Below are 25,468 nucleotides of genomic sequence, written 5' to 3' on the forward strand. Positions count from 1 at the left end.
GCAGCGAAATACTTCAGTACAACCTGTAAGTACTTATAGTGTATTAAATCAGCTATCCTTCCAATTCTAAATCAGCCACATGTAAGCACTCACGATGCCTACCATATGCAGCAAAGATGGCGGCATCAAAAGTTAATGGCGAATGAGCACCACGTGTCTCACCAGCACAGTGCCGTCGATCGCCACCGACAAACCTATTACGTGCCGCAGCTGCAAAACTGGTGTCACAGACAGAAAAAAGGGCATATTCTGTGAGTTCTGTTGCCACTGGCTGCACACATCCTGCAAGAAAATAGACGAAGCTGTGCAAAAGTTACTTATCGAACTTAACCAGCTGTTCTTCTGTTTGCTGTGCCTCCCTTCGGTAAAACAACTTCTGAACACAGGTAAACATGTCAAAAACCTCAAATAGCACATCAATGCTTTAAATGAAACTTACCTCCAAAATACATGCAGTCGAAATTAAGCTGGAACAAATTGAAAACCAGCGCAACGCAAGCTCTACTTTGCCAGCGAAAGAACTTCGCGATCTAATTGCATCAACGGTAAATGACTTGATGGAGACTAAACAAAAAAAAACTCAACACCATCATTTTGAACTTCCCGACGGAAAACGGAAAATCATTACAAGAGGACATCAACGAACTAGCTGAAGAATGCAACAGAATATCATCAGGTGCCATCGTTTTGGGTCCTATAAATAAAAGGAAGGACAAATGAATTTTCTGCACCTAGTAAAAGTGACTTGCAACATGCTGACAAGCACATCGAAAATAATAACAGTGATCGACAAGTTCAAAGACACCTATCCCCAATCGCGCATATGTGCACAACCAGACTTATCATTTGCACAAAGGGAACAAAGATGCCAGCTTCAAATACAACTCGAAGAAAAATGGTGACAACTGTTGGACCATTGACTACAGACAAGATAAACTGGTGAAAAAACCAAGCAATGCCACTAGCAGCTACCATGCAGACCAGCATGCAGGCACTGCATAGGAAATGTGCAGACTGATGCGGTCCAACATATGACTCACTTATCTCAACCTTTCAAACTACTCACTCTTTAACAACTTTCGTCCTAAGGGTGGTGTCTGCGCATACATCTGCTCTGACATACCTTGCCAGAGAGCACCCAACCTAGAATCACCCAACTTTGACCTTCTTTGGTTGAAAATGTCCCTTCCCCACTTAGTCCAATTCGAATCTCTATTATCTTTAATTTCCTCTCTCTAAAAATCGACGTTCTCCAATCCCACTTTCCGAACAGTGAAATCATCCTCCTAGGAGATTTTAATGTCTACAACACTAGCTGGCTTTCCTCCTCCAGTTGTACAGATCTTGCAGGCAGAGATGCTGAAACAATTGCCATCACTAACGACCTTACACAACTTGTCCAGATGCCAACCAGAATTCTAGATAACCCAAACCACTCCTCAAACACCCTAGATCTCTTTCTCACCAATGACCCCTCCAAATACACAGTGAAAGTAGTGACCCCCCCGGGCAATTCTGACCACAACCTAGTGCTCATCTCCTCTCCCATGCAACAACGTTTGACAGACACTCCTATACAAGAGTAGTTTGGCACTATAACAGTGCCAAGTGGGACAGCCTCTGCAACTTCTATGCAGCATTCCCACAGTTGGATTATTGCTTCCGGCCTTCCAACCCAAACATATGCACTGATACAATGTGAAAAAGGAAAAGAGATTTTCATTAAGTATAATACTGTAATATTAAGTTGAATATTGCATATTCAAGCAAATAAGTAATCAAATATTTGATGCCTTCTGGGTACGTGCAGTCAAAAGCAAAAGACTTTTTTTTTCTTGTTGTTGATGATTTAAGTGGACGATGATAGCTTCCTAGATATCTGGTAGTTTTTTAACATCCTAAACATCATGCTAGCAAGACTGTTCTAAAAATTCTGACATGAATTTGAGGATTGGATTAGAAATAAAACAGTTCCTTGAAGAACTGGAAATGATAAATATACAAGTTCGTAGCAAACTTAAGGAAGTGGATAGATGGCATCAACAGCAGAACTGTATTGAAAATTATAAACATTGATATGATTAGCATTCTATAATGTGTAAGCAAGTTATATAATGTGTAAAAATTCAGATTCCAGATGTTAACCAGGTGTGGAATGTATGTATTCATGCCGGTGAGGATTACTTTGGTAATAAGTAATCCTCACCGGCATGAATACATACATTCCACACAGCACTCTGAACTGCAATTCCCTAACAAAACCCTGGTTCTCCAAAAGATGTGCCAAGGCTGTAGAGATGAAACACCAGACACACCACAACTGGCTGAAATCAAGAACCTCATCCTCCTTCAAAGCTTACACCGAAGCCCGTAATAGATGCAAAAAAAAACAATCAACACTTCCAAAACAGAGTTCAAATGAGCAAAAAGCAGGAAACTAGCAGCTTGTCCAAACGGCAGCCGAGCCTTTTGGTCTCTCGCCAAAGCAATTGGCCGTAACTTCTGTCCAACACTATTCCCACCAATATCATACCCAGATGGCTCTACTGCATCATCACTCACAGAAAAAGCCAATCTTCTGGCTTCGTACTTTGCTTCAAATGCATGCATAACTGATGATGGTAAATGTTTCCCCAACCATTCCAGACACCCAACATACAATGCCCCTATATCCTTTTGCCAAGATCAGATCAGAAAAATACTGTCCAAATTAGACACAAAAAAAGTCTCCTGGCCTCGATGGCATTCCCCCAATTGTTCTGAACGTTTGTGCTCCAGAGCTCACCCCTATCCTATGTCACCTATATATACTCTCTTACTCCACTGGAATCTATCCCACAAAATGGAAATTGGTATATATTCAGTCCATTCCCAAGAAGGGTGACAAATCACTGTCATCCAATTACTGCCCTATCTCGTTTACCTCAGTCCTGTCAAAAGTAATGGAAAAAATCATCAATTCCCAACTGCTACACTATCTTGAAGACACTCACCAAATAAATGACTGCCAGTATCACTGCCAATCAACAGGAGATCTAGTCACATATGTCACCCATCTCTGGACAAATGCTATGGAGAGGTTTGGCGAATCTCAAGTGGTTGCACTAGATATCTCCAAAGCCTTTGATCGGGTCTGGCACAAAGGCTTACTAGGCAAACTACCATCATTTGGTCTGACCCAGGACTTCTGTAGTTGGATTGCCAGCTTTCTGCCTGGACGCATACTGTGTGATGGTGGATAGCTCCCTATCCTCTCACCATTCAATTAATGCTGGGGTCCCACAGGGTTCTGTCCTCTAACCAATCCTCTTCCTGCTATATATCAATGACCTACTGCAATTGACCTCCAACCTAATACACAGTTTTGCAGACGACAGCACACCACACTCCTCGCTTGCATTTGATAAGCCTTACCCTACACAACTCACCTCAACCTACAGAACATCAACCACCACCACCACCACCACCCTCAACTCTGATCTCCAAGCCATCCTACAATGGGGTTCGGATAACCTCATAAATTTCAACACCAATAAAACCCAGTTCTGTAGTATTTCCCATAAAAACGAACCATTTTTTCCCAGTATCCTTTTGGACGATACCCAAATTTCCAGACAGTTTGAGATCTCGCTTCTTGGAATCACCCTCCCATCAAACATCTCCTGGCATAAACATATCACAACCATTGCATCCTCAGCCTCAAAAAAACTAGGATTTCTCTTTCGCTCAAGACGTTACTTCACCCTCGAACAGCTATTAACATTATACAAATCACAAATCTGCTCAGCTATTGAATATTGCTCCCACATATGGGGTGGGGGCCCCTAAAAGCTCTCTCAAAATGCTCGACTCAATACAGAGGAGAGCAATTAGACTTATCAATGATCTATCCCTTACCAACTCTCTTCCCCCACTTTCACATGTATGGTCTCTGCAGTATGTATATTCTACAAATATTTCCATGGGAAATGCTCATCTGAAATAACATCAATAATTCCTCCGCTCAGTACTAAGCTTATTGGAACACGTGCAGTTGCTGCACAACATCCCTTCACAGTATGCCTAGAAGCAAACAGAACAAGTTTCTTTTCCTCTTCCTTCATCCCTGCAACTGTTGCACCATAGAACAGTCTCCCACCTGCTGTGTTTTCCAAGGAATACAATTTAAAGTCATTCAAATCAAATGTAAACAATTCCACCTTTCCCAATCCACTACCCATACACGGTACTAATGTACTATGGGTTGACCAACCAACCTCCTGTGTATGGGCTCAACATAAAAAAAAAAATACCCATTCTCCAGCCAAGATGCTGCGGATTCAAATCCTGCCAAGTATAGCTGTTTGTGATTGTCCTACTAACTTTTTTGTGGAAAGGGCATCTGAGACCGTAACACTTCTTCTAGCAGAAGGCTTCACTCCTAAAAACCAATGAGGTATGTGAGTGACCATATGGCATTAAGTGATGTCAATGTAAATAATTAACTAACCCCCTTTTAATTGAAACATAAGCAACATGCAAAGCTTGTCAATGCAACTCAGTGCAAAGCAGTTCATATATAACTCAATGAATCACATGACTATAATAACCAGAATCATATGTAAGATGTACCTAGAGTTGAATTCAATAGCAGGTGGCCACTGAGCAAATACCAGTTGCTATTTATTTGAGCATTCCTAAATCATACATCAATGTTCTGCAATGAAGAGAAAGTTCACATTTACAGAATTAACTAATATGGACTTTTATTATGGACATTCCAATGGAAATACCTTCAAAGCAGGCTGGCCTTACCAAGAGGCAAATTCTACATCAAATTCCACACGCTCCAGCATTTACTCATCTTCATTATTTTTGTGCACATTGTATCATGCTCACACCAAAAAATGAAAGAGAGGAATACACTGTGAGAGCATCAGAAACTGAAGAACACATACTATATCTAGTGGCCCACAATGCACATGCCAACACATAGAGGATTGAATTGGAAGAAGAGTCTTTCAAGAATTGTATGAAAAGTTCTGCATGAAAATCAACTTTACCAATATCATTTCCAGGTGATTCAAGCACTTTATTTTTGTCATTACAAAAGTATACTGGACCAATGATTTCTGTATTGTGTGCTTTATACAGATGACATGTTCACTTGAGGTGATATTTTCTTAATTATCACAACAATCACATGTGGGTCAATCAGAATCCCCATGTACAGTTATTTAGTCAAGACATCAGCATTAATTTTCTATTATTTGTATGAGCAGTATCTTTGGAAACAGCTTAATAGGGCTGTATGTTTTGCTATAGAAGCTTACAGAACATTTGCAGCATGACTTTATCAGTCATAGTACACATCTCTTCAAGTAATGAGGCTGAGTGGTAATTAATTTACAGAATTAACAATGCATATAAAGTATATTAATTAAAGATAACTTTAATGAATCACTTCTATATTTCGGCAATGTCACATTGCCATCTTCAGGAACATAAAGATATGGTATGTGCACTAAGGAACTAACAAAGCAAATGAGGAAGAAAGTAAGAAACTAATTTTGTTCCTAAAGTCCTAATGGTGCCCTCTACCCTTTGTTAGGAACAAAATTAGTTTCTTACTTTCTTCCTCATTTGCTTTGTTAGTTCCTTAGTGCACATACCATATCTTTATGTTCCTGAAGATGGCAATGTGACATTGCCGAAATATAGAAGTGATTCATTAAAGTTATCTTTAATTAATATACTTTATATGCGTTGTTAATTCCGTAAATTAATTACCAGTTATGTCTAACCAACGTATAAGTCTTACTACTAGAATAATGAGGCTGAGGAGGAGGGGGGGTAAAGGTCTCTTGAAAGGTGGACTGATTGAAGTGAGCCATGACCTCCTTGATCACCTGACATAAATACTATGGATTTTTATTTGTGAGGCATTTGAAATCACTAGTGTACTATGCCTCAGTAGAGAATGAGCTGCATTCCCTACTGAGCCAGGAAATAATTTTGTTCTCTTTCCACTTCCTTGGAACTCTACCAGAGTGGAGACTTAAATTGCATTGTCAGTTCCATTGCACATTCTCTCAAAACCCTAGATAATATCCCATCTAATCCTACAGCTGTATTTACATTGATATTCAGCAATATCCTAAGAACCTCCACTTCATTCACCTCTGTTCCCACATTAGTGTCTATCACAAAAGGTTAAAACAGTAACCTCACTAGGATGATATACCCTTGCAAAGTGGCCACTCATTAACTCAACTATTTTATCCACTTCTGTCTCCTTGTGACCATCATCCCTCATTATAGTTAATCTTCCATAGTCATTCTTCCTCTTAATTGCCACATAACGAAAGAACTCTGGGATTTCCTTTGGCCTGCTTGGCTAGATTCTTCTCATAATTTGATTTTGTCTTTCTTGCATGCTGGTCACCTTTCTTGCCTGAGCCTTGTACTGTTCATGAGTATGCTGGACATCTTTCTCTTCAATATACCCTCCACAGCATTTTCTTCTTCTTCAACTCGTGCATAATGATATTACTCATCCATCTAACTCCTACCTGATTAACCCTCCTTACCCTAGGTATACAATTTAATACTGCTTCGATGACCACCCTTAACAATATCCCATGCACTACTAACATTCTTACCATGCAGTGTTTTATGTCACGGCATTTAAGGCTTCTTCCTAAGCTGTCATAATCACCAGCCTTGTAGTTCCCCATAAACACACTTCTTGAACGAATATTCCTCATGTTTTAGAATCTCTCAAATCAAGATCGTATCTCTTTCACTAATCGGAGGCAATGTGGTCACCTCGGTTATGGATAGCTCTTCTGATCCTATGACCAGATCCAATACTCTCAAACCCTAAATCCACTCCATCACATGCTATTTCAAGTAATTATCTCTTAGTAGGTTGCATAAATTCTATTTCCTTTCTGCCATGTGATCTTTCTTCCTTCTAGTCTATGTCTCCATGTTTGAAGTCCTCCATAATAATCACTCGACTGTACTCACTGCACTAATTTGGCAATGCATGTCTTACAGATCATCTGTGGAAACAACCAACTGTATATTTTGTCTTATTGGCTTTAATCTCACACCAGACCGCTTCAAATGAACAGCCACCCTCCCGCCTGTCTCCTATTATTTTTGGCTACAATTCATCTGCTATCATCAGCAATGCTCTTCCCCTCATCCTGTCCTCCCTGAAAATACTAAACCCTTCACAATCAATCCATGTAGCTATATCATCTTCTGTTAGCCAAGTCTCACTAATGCCTATAACATTTGGTGAGGTTGCACTAATGCCAAAAATTCCTCCCTCCCTGATACTTCTGGCATTTAGTATATAGAAACTGCAGCATCCATTTAGGTTCCAATCCACCTTTACTTCCTGAATTGAAAACCCTATTCAATACACCCTTTACAGGCATATAGTATACACCTTTAAAGTTTGACTGGGGTGAAATCACTGTGTGTGTGTGTGTACACACACACACACACACACACACACACACACACACACACACACACACACACACACACACACACACACACATATCAACCCCAGCTGTGTGAGAGGTATTGTTGCAAACCTACAAACACATCTAAGAGCATGTTGTTTTTTAAATAATTAGAAGTTTGTAGTCCTTAGGGAAAATGGTATGAGGGAGGCTGTTCCAGAGAATATACGTGAAATGAAAGATGAGGATAAGAAGTTGGTTCAGTATGTTTAAAGCTAGACAGTGACAATGTCTAATCTCTGGCTGCTAGCTCGAACTTGCCTTCCTGTTCTCACATTCCCATCTCCATTCACATCAGGCTCACCTGATCCACTCTCCTGCTCATTTACATCATCACTGACTTCCACTGATGCCTTGTTTGCATCGCTCATTACATTTCCTTCCAGGAGCAACATTTCCAAATGACTCACTCCCAAATCATTCAGATGCAGTCCATCACTCTTGTACAATTCCATTCATCCCACACACATTCACAAAGTGCACTATATTCTCTTCACATATTTTTGCTAACATTCTATTCAAGATTATAAAGCTGGTAGCATGGATGGCAGTTGACTAACAGACAGATACCAGAGAATAATATATGGTGGAGTGGAATCTAGGAGAATGAGGGTGACCAGTGGAGTATCTCTGGTTTGTGTATCAGGCCTGCAACTTTTTATAAGTGGATATTAAATCCAACATAATTTCAAAGCTGAATACAGAAACTATAAAAGTTTCATGCAAAAACTGACCAGAGAGCTTTCAGAAATAGATAGAAATACTGTGAGTTGCCCTAGCCAAACCTTATAGGAAGCATGAATGCTCAAAGCATCCGTGAAAGACCAGTGAAACCTTATCCAAATGGACCAATAGGAGGTGAATATACAAGCACTTTGAGCGTTCATATAAGATTCGGCTAGGGCAACTCATAGTATGGCAGCGAGTGTATTCCTGCAAGCTCTCTAGTCAATTTTCGCACGAAACTTTTATAGTTTCTGTATTCACTTTGAAATGCTGTTGGATTTAATATCCACTTAATTTATATAATTTTGCATCGCCAAAGTGAAGCCTTTTATCTCTTTATTTTAGTAAAAATCTGTGACTTTTTTAATTTGTATATCAATGATATAGGTAAAGATTTAAGGGGATATATTCAGTTGTTTACTGATGATGCAAAACTGGGGAGGGCAATACTTGATAAAGGTGATGTAGATATCCTTCAGGATGATTTAAATAAATTGGCATTGTGGAAAAAGGATAGTGTTGTCAATTTAATGTTGCAAAATGTAAGGTTATGCACTTTTCGTTGCAAAGGTTGCATACATTGTATCATATTGATGCAATGTATTGGTGGACAGAGAGTTGAAGTTAAGAAGGCACATTGCAAAAGTTGGTAAATTGGCTTTGGATGTTGAAAAACATGATAACACAATAACGAGATGACACGCTAACATGATAACAAGATAGGGATGTAAGGTTATGCACTTTTCGTTGCAAAGGTTGCATACATTGTATCATATTGATGCAATGTATTGGTGGACAGAGAGTTGAAGTTCAGAAGGCACATTGCAAAAGTTGGTAAATTGGCTTTGGATGTTGAAAAACATGCTAACATAATAATGAGATAACACACTAACACGATAACAAGATAGGGACATTATTATCCCCTCTATAAGGCTATGATTTCCTATTAGGATAGATCGATGGTGTGTGTGTGTGTGTGGCAAAGTTTAGCTGATAGGTGGAAAGGAGGGAACATCATAAAAACATAAGTTATTAAAGGGGTTCTATAAGAATGACACAAAGGAAACTTTTCAATTCATGACAAATAGAGAGAGAGAGAGAACCCACACATACATGTTACACTTCTGACAATGAATGATCTTAGTAAAATCCACACTATTCAACACACTTGATATTCAAGCTGTGCATCTGGTTGTTCAAGCTGTTACCACCATTTATGCCTATGTTAACTGTTAAACATTAATCTAACTACAAACCTACTAACAACCTCAATAATTAATATACATTCACTCTCAGTATCACTAATTAAACATATTTTTGGAGAAATGCATAAAATTCTTCAAATTATTCCATAAAATAAAACTTATCTTTGGTACACCAATTGACTTCCACTGCACTCTTCCTTGCACCATTGCATTTTTCCTTGCAGATTCCTATGGAATGTGTTTATACTGAAAGTTTTGCAAAACCTTATTACATCGCCTAACCTGAATCAATACATGTGATGGCCTTTTGTTATCTCTCCCATGGAAGACACTATTTCATTCTTTTAATAATTCCGGATATTCTTTATACTACTGCCTTTGCATATTCGCATAATATACACGCTGATATCCCATCTAACCCCCACAAATGTATTTTCATTGAGATTCTGCAATATCCGAAGTACTTCCAATATTCTTCAACCTCTATTCTCACATCTCTCATCTTTCTTTCCTGTCATATCTGTAACAACAATATTCCTCAACTGGATTATTGAGGAATTATTGAGACCCTTGCAAAATGGTCACTCAGTAACTCAACTATTTTGCCAGCTTCTGTCACCTTGCTACCATAAGCACTCATTAAAGTTATCCTTCCACAGTCATTCTTCTTTCTACTTGACACATAGTGAATGAACTCTGGGATTTCTTTTGGCCTGCTTGGCTAACTTCTCTTAATCTGATTTTGCCTTCTTTACCATGTTGGTTACCTTTCTTGCCTGAGCCTTGTATTGTTTATGAACTTGCTGTTCACTTTTCATCTTATATACCTTCCACAACCATTTCTTTTTCTGCAGTTCCTACTTAATGATGCTACTCATCCATCTTAACTCCTACCTGATTTATCCCTCCTAATCTTGAGTATAAAAGTCTCATAATGCTTCCTTCGGATACTATCTCAGATACTGTTGACTATCTCCCATGCACGGCTAACATCCTTCTCTTGCCAATTCTTATAGCATGGCACGACTTCAAGCTGCTTCTTAAGCTCTTCATAATCATCCACCTTGTACTTGTATATACACCTTGTCTTAACTGAAAATTCCACATAGTTGCATCCTCCTAAGTCAAGACTATATAATTACTCTCCCCATTCAGAGGAAATGTGGCTAGCTTGGCTATGGAGAAATCTTTTCATTCTATGACCAGATCCAATACTCATCATGATTATCATCATCATCAAATTCCTGCCATGTACCCTCAAGGGGTGTACAGGGTATGATAGTACTACATGAAAAAAATTACATCATTATTAATTTCCTATCTACAATTTTCCTCCAAATCAGTCTGTTACTTGTCAACACTCCAATATTATCAGCTCTTATATTTCTATCGTCTAAAGCACTTTGTACCATATCAATCCACCTATATCTTGGTCTTCCTCTCGGTCATTTTCCTGCCAACCTGGCAGAGAACACTTGTTTTGCTAATCTTTCCTCGCCCATTCTGTTTAAGTGACCATACCTCCTGAGATTAGCTCTGCTAACGCATTCCTGATGCTGACAATGTCAAGTTCTTTCCTAATATCCTTGTTTTTAATATGATACTGCCATTGATGCCACCTGTTCACGCCTATAATCTTTCTCAGGACTCTCATATCTGAAGTCTCTGGTCTTTGGTCAAGTGTTTTACTTCTGACCCAGCTCTCAGATCCATAAGTTAAAACTGGTTTGAACACTGTCTTGTATACAGCTAATTTAGTGTTGCGACTAATTTCTCTTTTATTCCATATGAATTTATTCAATTGACTTCCCACCATACCAGCTTTGCTGATTCTGTTGTCTATTTCTATATTTAATTTACCATCTTCAGTAAAAATCGTGCCTAAGTGGCTGAAATGTTTCACTTGTTCCAAAGGTTCTCCATTCACAACACAGTTGACATTTTCAATGATTCTGCCTATTTTCATTGTCTTTGTCTTTTTATTGCTGACCTTCATACCATATCTATTACAACAGCTATTCAATTTAGTCAGAGAATCTTGCAGACTTGTAGCGGATTTATTTAGAAGTATAACATCATCCGCATAGAGCAAAGAGCTGACATTAACATCTCCAATTTTGATATCATGTTTAATACCACTTTCCTTCATAATGCGATCCATATAGATAATGAATAACAGAGGGGATAATGTACATCCTTGTCTCACACCAGATTTAACATTAAACCATCTTCCTGTACTTCCTTCAATTCTAACTGCTGACTCACAACTCAAATAAAGACTAAGTATTGCTTGATATAATGCCCCATTGACACCATATAACTGCAGCGTATTGAATAGCTTCTCTCTTGGCACCTTGTCATATGCCTTTTCCAGATCAACAAAACTTAAATACAGATCTTTGTTATATTCCCATGCTTTCTCGACTATTTGTCGTAAAGTGAAGATCTGATCCTGACAGCCTCTATTTGGCCTGAATCCAGCTTGTTCTTCACCAAGCTTTTCTTCCACAATTCTTCTCAACCGTTTCTCAAGTATACTTGCATAGATCTTGCCAGGAACACTCGGCAGGGAAATACCTCTGTAATTCTCACATGCAGTTTTATTTCCCTTTTTATATATGGGTACTATGAGAGCTCTACTCCAATCATCGGGAATTCGTCCCTCTGTCCAGGCTTTCTGAACTGTGCAGTGCAGCCACTGTAAGACTCTTATACCACCATACTTCAGCATTTCTGGTCGAATATCATCTACTCCTGTTGCCTTTCCACATTTCAAGCCTTTGATGGCTTTTTCTACTTCAAGTATGGATATGTATTCCTGACTGCATGCCTGGTCAGTGTTTTTTACCACTGTGCTGTCATCACTGCTTGTTTCATTTAGCAGGTTTTCAAAGTAATTACTCCATACTTCAAGGATATCTTTTTCTCCCGTTTTCATGTCACCTTTATCATCTCTAATTCCTTTTATAGCACTCTTTCCTCCATTCTTAAGCTTCTTCAACAACCTCCAGAATATTTTACCACCTTCTTGATATTTATTTTCTATATTCTTGCCATAGTCCTCCCATGACGTTTGTTTAGCTAGTTTTACACAGTGTTTAGCATTCTTGCATTTGTCTCTATATTCTCTAAGAGCACAAGCTGACTTATTTGACAGGAACTTTTGGTAAGCTTTCTTCTTTTCCTTCACTGCCTCTTTAACCTCCTGTGTCCACCAGGGAGTTCTGATTTTTTTATCCTTACAAACAACCTCACCACATGCCTCTCTGGCAGAATCAATCAATGTTTTCTTCAGAGTTTGCCAATGAATCTCCAAGGTTTGATTCCTGTTCTCAAACTCTTTCATTTTTCCTTCAATAATCTTTGTGTATTTTAGTCTACAGCTCACATCTGAGAGCTGCTCAACTTTTATTCGCTTTAAAACTTTCTTACATGTTATTCTTTTCAATATTCTAAATTTTAAATTTCAATTTCAAACTGCATGTGAAATTCAATTTTATCCTGCTCAAGACTAAATAGTGATCACTTCCAATTTCAAATCCTCTGTACACTCTAGTGTCCTGCACCAGGGAGAAAACATCACTATCAACAATAACATAGTCAATGAGACTTTTCTTATTCCTAGCCTCTTCTCTCCATGTGAATTTGTGCACATTTTTATGTTGGAACATGGTGTTAGTAATAACCAGTCCATGTCCTGAGCAGAAATCCAACAGATATTTGCAATTATTATTAGCTTTGCTCTTTTCTCGAAATTTTCCCAAAATATTTTTGTATGTCTCACAATCATTTCCTACTCTGCTATTTAGATCCCCAACAAGGACCAACTTTTCATTTTTCATTGTGTCAGTTGCTTTTTCTAAAGCATCAAAAAATTCCTCCACTTCTACCTTAGTAGAACTTTCTGTGGGACCATAGGCACAAATAAGTCTCATTGTCCAGTTCCCCATTCTCATATTTGCCCACATTACTCTACTTGAGACTGACTGCCATTCAAGAAGATTAGCCTCGTATTTTGTGTTGAATACTATGGCTACTCCTTTTCCTTGATTGTCATTGCCTGAATATAACATTTTGTATTTATTGCTCAGAAAGATCTCACCAGTTTTGGTCTTTTTTGTTTCAGTCACCCCTATTATGTCGATCTGGTACTTATCTAATTCCTCAGCTCTCAAACCCTAAATCCACTCCATCACATGCTATTTCAAGTAATTATCTCTTAGTAGGTGAATAAATTTCTTCTGTCTCCTTTCTATCATGTGATCTTCCCTCCTTTTAATCTATCTCCACAGCTGAAGTTCCCCTCAACCTATAGCAGCAACCAACTATATATTTTATACTACTGGTCTCTATGATACCAGATTGCTCCAAATGAAATGACATCAACACTCCTTTATTCCTGATTATTCTGCTGTCATCAACAGTATCTCCCCACCCCCATCCACCCTCCATTCTATTTTCTCTGTCCTGCGTAGCCAGCCTGGTTAGTGTATCCACTCTCCAGCCAAGAGGCTGAGGGTTCGAATCCCACTAAAAGAGAATGGATGCTTGTGATTGTCTACTAACCAATTACCATATGTTCTGCAGAGACTAGTGTCTCGGCACAGTATGACCTTTGATGTCTTTGCGCCATAAAAATTAAATTAAAAAAAAAAATCTATATAATGCTATGCATTAAGGGAAGAGCCACTACCCAGGCTGGTTTTGACCTTTATTGAGGTCTCTTCAGTGGGAGCCAGATCCAGAGGTGATACTATGGTTGAAGTAATGCAAAAGTTTTTTTCATATACAAGTTGCCAAAAGGTGTCACACCTTATTACTAAATTACTCTGGAAATCACCAGGAATACATCAGAAATCACTGATCAAGTGCACAATATGATATTGGATGACCAGTGAGTCAAAGTGCATGAAATTGCTGAGACTACAGGCATTTCAAAAGAACGTATAGGATATATTTTGCATGAAGAATTGCAAATGAAAAAGCTTTGCACAAGATGGGTGCCTCGCTTGTTCACAGCAGATCAAAAACACACGCGCATGAAAATCTCTGAACAGTACTTGGAGCATTTTAACAAGAATAAAACTGATTTTGTGTGTCGATTTATTACTATGGATGAGACTTGGATTCACCATTACACACCAGAATCCAAACAGTGGACAGAAGCCAGTTGTTCAGCGGCAAAGAAGACAAAGTCGGTTCCATCAGCAGAAAATGTCACGGTATCGGTGTTTTGGGATGCTAAAGGCATTTTGTTTATTAATTATCTTGAAAAGGGTAAAACAATAACCAGGGAATATTATTCCGATCTTTTAACCAGATTATACGAAAAAATTCATAAGAAAAGACCCAGTTTGCAGAAGAAAAAAATCATCTTTCATCAGGACAATGCACCTGCCCATAAAGGTGTTTTGGCAATGAGAAAATTAAGGGATCTGCACTATGAATTGTTGGAACATCCATCCTATTCCCCAGATTTGGCTACCTCTGACTTCTGTCTCTTCCCAAAACTAATACTCTTCCTCGCTGGTCAGCATTTGTCTTTGAATCAAGAGGTGATTGCAGCTGTAGAGGGGGGGGGGGGGTATTTTGCAGATCTTACTGAGAACCACTACAGGGATGGGATAATGGCACTGGAGTCGCTGGAATAAATGTATCAGTCTTAAGGGAAATTATGTTGAAAAATAAAAATATTTTTGGAAAATGATCCACTATCATCACCTGTTTCACTCTCGGTAACTCATACTTATCTTAGAATACCATCTACACATTCCCTCACCAGTCTTGCTTTCCTTCCACAAATCTTTCAACTTTCCCAATAAATGCATCTCACACATACTGCTGCACCAAACAAAATCTTTCACATTCAACTCTCCCATAAAAACATCTTGGCTGCCATTGTTCTCATACACCTTGGTGCCAGTACTGACAATATTTACTAGAAAATATGTTAAAACCCAGTAGCTGAGAGAATAGCAATTCGACTTTCCAACCAATACAAGTCATGGATTCACGTGAAACTATATTAAAAACATTCATGCATGAATGTTTATAAATGTCTTTGGGTGACAGATGAATCTCAGTCCAGTGTGACACACCTTAGTTGAGGCCTGAAGCACCTTCATAAAGTTCTATATTTGATCTTTAGAGCAGAGTTTTCAGATTAATATATGATAACTGTACAGTTTTTTTACAGGTAGGATTCATATTAAAAATTATATATATATATATATATATATATAAACAAACTATTGTATAACATATATATATTGGAAATGTTAATGTGCCTTCCAGATTCTTGTAGATAGGCTTATACGTTGGTTACTCAAAACTATTAATTTTTCAGGAAATAACATTGGTTACTCATAACTATTAATTTTTCAGGAAATCACAACATATACTAAAATATTAATTATAAAAGACTTTAATACTTTCCTATATTTCAGCAATGTTACATTGCCATCATCAGGGATCACAAAAAAAAAAAAACAATATGTGCACACAGGCACTAACACTGGGCAAATGAGGCTGAAGAAAGGCAACAAAAGTCCTAGAATCCTAAATGGTGCCTCCTAGTGAGCTAAATTGGGTAATCATGGCTGTTGGGATGACAATGTTAGAATGTATGCTTGCCAAATTTGGGGCAGTCTCATGCACCCAAGTTTGTTGAGGTTTGGAAAGTTTTTCAAAACTGAGGCAGATTTGAGGAATAGTCTTTCATATTTATATTTGCTGTGGTGTAATAGAATGGCCTTCTTCCAGCATATCCTTTGTGTGTGTGTGGGGGGGGGGGTCCAAAGCATGGTCAGCAAGTCCTGAGTGGCTGTATTGGTGGAACCAGATGTAATACGTGTTTCAGATATTCTGATATTGGTTGTCCTGCCTGTTTGGCCAAAGTAGTACAGTGCCTTCCTGATCTAGTCACATTAACATATTCCCCATGTCTATTTGTTTGCAAAATTTAAATTCTATTATAAATCCTCAAAAACAATATCCAAAAGGAAATGTTCATATTACAGTTTTATGAAGAATACCTATGTTAAATATGTTAATGATAAACATTAATACACCATAAGAAGTAATGGTAAACAGTCACAAATGGACTATAACTGGCTTATGTTTTGGTGCTGCACTCCACAGATTTTTAGGGAGTGACTTTTTTTTCTTAAACATAAAAATTTTGGATCATAGCTGACAGCTTACATAAATATTATTACATCAGGACAATTTATTAAATCAAAAAGCAAAGAAGCAAATTTACCTTTTTCATCAAAATCATGTCTACTAGTCCTAGAATTCCTTACATTACTTGCTCTGTGCAATACTTTTTTTGAATCATCTTGCTTCTTATTTGTCCCTACAATTGGATTGTTCACTGTTGAAGAAAGAAACTGAAGAGGTTTATCATCATCTTTATGGTTATGTTGACTAAACTGCTCCAATAAATGCTCCTGTGAAATCCATGCATGACTGTTGAGAATCTTCTGCATATCTGTGAAGCAAGCTGTTAGCCCTAAAAAAAATAATTAACATATATATATATATATATATATATATCAGTGATGTCGTATGTCCATTTCGGTTGGGTGTGCTGTCATGGCTTAAGCAACCTGCGCTACAAAATTCATACGAGTTTGACCATATGATTGTATTTTTATTGATGTATGAAAGTTGTAAGAGTGTGAGTGTATAGCACATCAATGCTCATCTTAATTGGTCTAGTGCAATTAACTGTAGGATAACTTTGAATACTTTAATTATCAATTAATTGTAACCAAATCTGCACAGAATGGGGAGAACAATGTGTTTGTTTTAAGATACTGTATATTAGAAAACAATAATGAAGAAGAATGCTATAATTGATTGGCATATTTGAATTACTCAAATGTGTAAAATTTGGAAGAGGAGGACAAGACTTACCTCCTTCAACTACAACACTGTTTCTCATTGTAAATATGGGCAAAAAAGTCATAAATTTATCGAAAATTATATATTAAAAACTTGTCTATATTATATATAAAAACTTGCCCCCACATCAGTTCACACTTCACGCATGCAAAACAGATGAAACTCAGAAAACAAAAATAGCAACTCATGACAAATGACAATGTTCAATTGGATTGGTTGACAATAACCAACAGCATTTAGGTGCTAATGTCTCAGAGCTCATCCTGCCTCGCCTTCTGAGGTTTAAAACTACTAGAATGCTAAGAATTTAACCTACTGCACCATCTGTACATCTTTTCAAAGGGCTCAAAGGTGTATGTATTTTAAATGCACATCCGGACTATTAATGCGAATGTGATGCAATGTTTACATGTCAAAAAGTGTCCTCTTCATGAAGCATCAGTATATCGTGTTTACTTTTAGGAATAACGCAAAGTCTGGAAACAATTAGGGGAGTTTTTAACAGGAATAAATGCAAAAATATAATACAGGTGATATTGCTATTCGGTGAATGAGCACCGAACACCTAGCACACCTGGAATATTCGTCCCTGATACTCACACACACAGAAATGTATGTATTAAAAAAATAACATACTGTATACATATATATATACACACATATACATATATATATTTTTTAAATTTTATGTAATAGAATGTAAATGAATATTTAGGTTTAGGTGCTGGTTTATACTCATAAATTATACAATTTAATGGAATAACTACAGCACAAAGAGAAATAATTAAACAATAGGCTTAATCGTTTCAATATGTCATCTCTTCACAGAGACATCTTCAGGAATATGATGTTAAAATTATAATATGGAAGGGCACCTTATATAAACAGAAGATACTTCCATGGTCTCTCCACTCTCCTTATCTCTGGCCGATTTCTATATGAAGTGAAAAACATGTTCTTGATACTGTCAGTCTCAAACCTTCTATTTTGTTAAGATATACTGATGATGCATTCTCTTTTTGGCAACATGGTTCAGACACATGAGACTTTTTCCTCCTCCACTTCAACAGTAAGCACCCCAGAATCCAGTTCACTATTGAAAATAGAAAACAACAGCTGGCCTTTTTTCTTAAATACTCAAATTACAAATCTTCCTAATGAGACCTTTTTTTTTTTTTTTTGATTTACAGAAAATCCACCCATACAGATACATACATAAACTTTCCCATCATTCCCCTTCTCAAAAATGATGTCATTAAAACACTTATCAACAGAACTTCCAAACTCGGTTCTACCCAAGCTTCCATTACAGTGAAACGAATTTCTCTTTATTATTATTATTATTATTATTTGACACCTCCAGGGAGTCCAAAGACTCATTGAGGGAGAGTGTGCCAACAGCATCGAACAATTGGTCCCCTTCCAACTACTAACCGTGCTCAAACTTACTTAACTGAGCCATTAGTAGCAGAGGCTCTACCAATCGACCAACCTTTGCCAACTAATTTACCAAACCTTCCTGTCCAATGGTTACAATCAGTGGTCAGCTATAGAAATTTTAACAAAGAGCTTGCATCGTCGAGCAAAAAAAAAAAAGAAGTCTAACTTAGCCTTTATAATACTTATATTGTGACTTTGTAGAGCTTCTACAAAGTCACAATATTTTGTACAATGGCTATATATGAACAAAGAATTAACCAATATCTAGATAAAATAAAACAAAATGAATAACTAGAAATAGAATGGCTTAATGTAAAAACGATACTAAATGCTGCAGCAAATGAAAGACCAAAAAATTCAATAAAAGGAAAAAACTGAAGATAATTCCTGTAGGATATCAATCATTAATGCTAGATCTTTTAAAAATTACAAATTGAGAAGTCAGTTTAAAAAGTCCTTATATTTATCGTTCGATGCAAAATGCTTGCATAAAGCTGGGTAATTTCTCCACAAAGCAAGAGCCGTTCATAAACTGCAAGCTGCCCATTGTGGTCCAAACACACGCCCGATTTATAAAATTTCGATACCAAGGTCTTTTGTAATCGTATTTATTTCTCGTTGATTTTTTGGTGATTGATGATAAAAAGCATATAATTTATCCATAAATATTTCAAAATGATATATTTCTTTAATGTTTTTTTTATCGAATTGTCTAATGCTAAGAGTAAACGATGAGTGCAATGCCAAGTGTTGGGAAATTTTTGTAGAAGTTTGATTGCAACACCTGATTTGTTTAGAACAAAATGCAATGAAATGATTATTTATATACTTATCAGATAATCCATATGAATTTAAAGTAGAAATCATAGTAGCATGTATACATTCCATGGTGGTATTTTCTAGTTCTACAAGATAATTAAACAAGAAGAACAAGGGACTTGCAAATTTGAGAAAAATTTAACAAAGGGCTCGCATGAGCCCCTTATAGTTCACCACTGGTTACAATGCCAAAAAGATCTACAAATTATCTGTCCCTTCCATCTCCTCACATTCCTTTCAACATAAAGACTATAGTAATTATTATTATTATTATTATTATTAAGATAACACCTATTCCCATGCCTAGGATAAAAATAGGAATGCAAGTTGGAGAGAGAGAGGGGGGAAATGGAATGAGCCAGGTAGGCACAATGTAAGGAGAATGGATTCTGAAAACAGTAATGAATGCATCTATGACGATGGACAGCAATAAAATGGAATAAGCTGGAATATGTGGAGAGTAGTTGAATTAGTTGAATATAGGATTGGTTATAGACCAAGAAAAGAATTGCTATGTTTATTTATGAATGCCAGGAGTATCATGTATGGTGGAGTGGTCCGAATATACTGAATAAGGACTCGTGGACCAACAGGGCCATCATCTTGATTGTAAGGGAAGTGGCACTCCCATGGACCCCTAGCTGGATCTATCCTCTCTTTCTTCTACTTTGAGGAAGATTCACTTACTTTAATCTTTCCTATAAGGCCTTATCAGCCAATTCTTCTTATTTTATGACCCTTATTCTATTAGAATACTCGAGGGCCATGGGGTCTTTTCATTTCTAACCTTACAACTATGCCCTCTCTATAAACCTTACTATAATTCTTCTATGATCTACTCCTTACCCCTTCAATATACCCTATTCCTCCTATGGGTTTAAATTCAGAAGAAGGCTAGTTCAGAAGCCTTAAGGTAGCAGCCCTACCACTGAACTATTCCATCGTCAGGCTAGTCCCCTGACATGGAGAACATAATTCTACTTTTAAGCTGACAGAAAAAAATAATCGGATTGAATCTATGGAAAACAACCCTGGAATGGAAAAGGTAAAACAAAAATGGAAACGACAAAATATAATACACATAGCAAACTGGAATGCAAGAGGAATAGCATATAAAAAAATAGAATTAGATCAACTATTACATGAAAGAAATTTTAAAATAGCAGTAATCACTGAAACAAAAAAGAAATTAAAAGGAACCATGAGAACCGAAAATTTTAATGTGATACACAGTGGAGTTCACAGAGACCAAAGAGCACAAGCAGGAGTCATGATTTGGATTCATAACTCCCTTTCAAAAGAGTTAAAACATTATAAATTATGGAATGAAAGAATAATAGAAGCTAGAATAAAAATAGATAGAGGCTATTTAACAATAATTGGTTTATATTCCCCAGAAGAAGGAAGAGAACAGGATAATACTGATTTTTATAATCAGCAACAAAACATATATAATAAAATAAATAAAAACGATTAAGTAATTAACTATATAGAGTATATATATAATTTTAGCAGGAGACTTAAATGCAAGAATTGGAAACACGAAAATTAATAATGATATAGGAATACATGGAGAACATACTCTAAACAGGAATGGTAAAAAATTAATTGACTTTGTACTTTATAATAACCTAAAAATAATGAATTCCTTCTATAAACATAAAGACACATAAATATACTTGGGCAGCAAGAGGATGGAAATCAATATTAGATTATTTTATATTAAATGAAAAGACATTAAAAGTTTCACTGGATGTTAGAGTTCACAGAAGATATGAAATAAGCAGTGACCACTTCCTTGTTAAAATAAAATTAAGATTACCACCTAAATGGCTACAAGTAACAAGAACAGAAAGAAAATTTGAAACATTTGTTTATAAAACTAGACTATTGAATGACACAAATGTACAATGGCTATATGAACAAAGAATTAACCAATATCTAGATAAAATAAAACAAAAGGAATAACTAGAAATAGAATGGCTTAATATAAAAACGATACTAAATGCTGCAGCAAATGAAAGACCAAAAAATTCAATAAAAGGAAAAAACTGAAGATTTGGGATGATACAATCAAAAAGAAAAAAGAAGCCTATCACAAATGGTTAAGCAGTAAAAGATTAGAAGATGAAATAGAATATAAAAGAATACGAGCCACAGCTAAAAGAGAAGTCAGAAAAAGACATAGAGAATCATGGAACAAATTTGTTTCTAATTTAGAACATGATTTATATAAAATAAGACCCAATGTATATAAGATTTCGAAACACTTAAATGCAGATACCAAAGAAAATATAAAATTAAACACCGAATTGAAATTAGAAGAATTTCTAAATTATTACACAGAATTGTGGACAGACAAATATTTTAAAAAAGACAACTGGCAAACAATTAACGAAAATGAAAAGAAAATAACTAAAGAAGAATTAGAAATCAGCCTGAAAGAAACAAGAAACGGAAAATCACCAGGAGAAGATAAGCTAGGTTGAGAACTATATAAATACGCAGGAACAAGATTCAAAGAAAGATTCTTATTGTTTTTAAATAAAATTTATTCAACTGGTATCCCCCCAATAGAATGGGAAAAAGCAATTGTGATTCCTATCTTTAAAAAAGGTAATAGAGATGATCCTAAAAACTATAGCGGTATCAGCATACTAAATTCCTGTTACAAAATATATAGCAGAATCTTAAATAGCAAACTAACGAAATATTCCGAAAACTTTATTTAGAAGTACAGAATGGATTTAGAAAAGGACGATCATGTATAGACCTCTATACATGATCCTAAAATTTTGCCTAAAATTAATAATAGAGAAAAGAAAGGAATACAATTTAGAAACACATTGCATTTATTGACTTTGAAAAAGCATTTGACAAAGTTAAAAGAAACATATTATTTATCATATTAAATGAAAAACAAATACCAAATAATATCCTAAAAGTTATCATAAGTATATATGAAAATAATCAAATACAAATAAGATTAAATCATGAGCTATCATATACGACAGAGATAAACCAAGGGGTACGATAGGGATGTCCCCTCTCAGCAACTCTTTTTAATATTTACCTAAATGAAATAATAATAAAATGGAATAAAAATTTACATCAAGGAATTAAACTTTCTCCTACAGTGAACTTAAACACTCTCCTTTTTGCCAACGACCAAATAATAATTACAAATTCTGAAGATAACTTACAGAAAGCTATTTTAGATCTAAATGAGATAGCCAAAGATTATAGTATGATAATATCAACAGAAAAATCAAAAACTATGGCCTTTAAAGGACAAGATCCAGAAAGAACTAAAATAGTAATAGATAACAAAAGGCAGGCCAGGAAAGAGATTTGTTGGTAAAGACAGCAAAAATGTAGTATGAGCAAAAATTAGCCAATCAGGAAAATAAAAATCCTAGGAGTTCTTTCAATATGTGGCAAGTAGAATGACTATGAGAGAATGCTATTAGTTGATGACACTAGATGATTGGTAACCAATGTAGAAGATATAGTTGAAGTAGTCAGTGAATTTATCATTGTATTTCATCCTTGTAAAACCAATGGCATGAGGAGCCGGAGTGTTGAGAGTATGGTTGGGGAAGCACTAATGGTGAATGAGCAGGAGGTACTTCACTAATTACATAAATTTGATGTTAATAAGGCAGTTGGACTTGACAATATATTGGCACATGTATTGAAGGGATGCTCTAGAGCAGGGGTTCTCAACCTTTTCCAGTGGTGTACCACTATATTTAATTCAGGATATTAGATGTACCAGTAAGGCAGTGGCTCACGTACCATAGGTTGAGAATCCCTGCTCTAGAGAATTAGCTGCACCTTTGGCACATCTGTTTAACACAAGTCTTGTTACACCCTCTCCGTATGTTAGAAGACTTGTAACACAGGGAGAGTCCTAAAGAAGGAGTGGAAGATGGAAAAAAGGTTTCCACTTCAAAGGGGGCAGGGGGGGAGAAGGTGAGATTAAGGCCAAATTATAGGCCAATCTCTGTGTGTGTGTGTGTGTGTGTGTGAAATTATTATTAAGGTGTTAGAAAAGTTTTGGTGAGGAATAGGATTCAGAATTCAGAATTGGGTTGATAATACCAGTATTGTCTATGATTATCAGTATGGATTTGCTAGGGAAAGGTCAAGCTTGAGCAATCTGCTTACGTATTACAACAAGGTGATAAATTCACTAGATAAGAGAGATATATATACAGTGGTATATTTGGATTTTTCAAATGCTTTTGATATGACTGCCATTCTAATAGCTAAACTGAAACAGATGGGACTGGATAACAGACTAGTGAGTCGAATAACTGTTGGTATAAGCAGTTATGTATGGAGGAGTGTTATCCCAAAAGAGGAAGGTTGCTACTCAAGTGCCATAGCAGTCTGCTTTGGGACTATTATTGTTTAACTTAATTGTTGTCCCAACATATATCAATGGCATTGGGACAGCAAATGCTGCCCAACTGGCAAACAGCTGCACATTTGCAGCTGTTTGCCAATGATGCAAAGCTGAGAAGAACTACAAGAAGTAGATTAGATGCTCTGGCCTTGCAGGAGGATCTCAATAGACTATGTCAGTGGGTAAGTGAGTGGAGCTATTAACTAGTTTAATGTTGCAAAGTAGGTCATAAAATTTAGTGGGTAAGGTTGCAATGCAGAGTATACATTAATGGAGAAATATTGAAGGAGGTGGAGGAGACAAGAGATCTGGGAGTGATGATGGGCAGAGACTTGAAGTTCAAAGGTCACATTACTAACACTGAGAACATCACAACAGATTATGGCAATAATGAAGAGAATATTGACATATAGAAGCAAAGAGGTCATAGTTCCTTTGTATAAAGTGTTGATCAATCTACATGGACTACTGTTAAGATTTGTTTGCCTGATTTTCAAGGGGATGAGGATGTATTGGGGAGGATCCAGAGAAGGTTTACTAAGTCAGTGTCAGGGTCTATGGAATGTCAGATACAGAGAGAAATTGAGAGAGTACAACCTGCAGAGCCTTGTGAATAGAAGAAAGAGAGGGGATATGATATATATATATATATATGTCTCAATCATATCTCAATCAAGGCTATGTTGGTTGTACTCTCTCAATTTCTCCCTGTATCAGACATTCCATAGACACTGACTTAGTGAACCTTCTCTGGATATTCTCATCCCCTTGAAAATCAGGTAAACAAATCTTAACAGTAGTCCGTGTAGATTGATCTTTTTGTCACATTTTATGGCTATCATTTCTGATATTCTAAGCATTATTTCATTTTCCTGTATGTCTATCATTATGGCTTTGTCGATTTGAGGGGTATGCTTCTGTTCAAGGGCGTGGACTGCTATTTCTGTCTTTCATGTATTTAGTTTTTCTTTTGGTTGTTGCATTTTTTTTTGTTAAGATTTTTTATTGTTTTGGAATTGGTATGTTGTACAGTAATGTTCTTGTAGTCTTGCTCATAAAGATCTGATCATAGAACCTGTGCAGGTGACATCATAGTCTTGTTGGCAAGGAAATTTGTAAACTACATTGTGATTTTCTAGTATTTCTTTGTGTGTGTGTGTGAGGTTTTGTAGGTCTTAGATTGCCAATTTCTGGTTCATGGTGAACACCAATTTATAGTCAGTGTGTTTGAAAATTGTCATACATCCAGAACACATACAAAGCCTACAAATACATTTTGTTGCTGAATAAGAAGACAACCAGCAACATCCTACAAAGGTATGTCTGAATTTCTTCCTATATATTCTTCATATATTTGTCTTTAAAACATCAGTAATGCCCTAAAAATTGAGTAAAAGTCAATGATATTATAAAAAGGGGTACTCCTAAACAAAAATAGG

The 25,468-nt window shown here is 36.5% G+C and overlaps 1 protein-coding gene across 1 annotated transcript in view; it reads right to left on the reverse strand.

Annotated features, from left to right (window-relative positions):
- Positions 1-25,468, reverse strand: part of LOC150101422 (uncharacterized) — a 274,314-nt gene that overhangs the window by 99,765 nt on the left and 149,081 nt on the right. The window contains exon 18 of the mRNA XM_090400110.1: positions 16,713-16,964. Within this exon, the coding sequence (XP_090256236.1) occupies positions 16,713-16,964 (252 nt within the window). The remainder of the gene's footprint in view (positions 1-16,712; positions 16,965-25,468) is intronic.

The sequence above is a fragment of the Typopeltis vanoorti genome, chromosome 11, assembly GCF_054136105.1.
Source record: "Typopeltis vanoorti isolate ZY-2024b chromosome 11, IOZ_Tvanoo_1.0, whole genome shotgun sequence".
NCBI classification, from domain to species: Eukaryota; Metazoa; Arthropoda; class Arachnida; order Uropygi; family Thelyphonidae; genus Typopeltis; species Typopeltis vanoorti.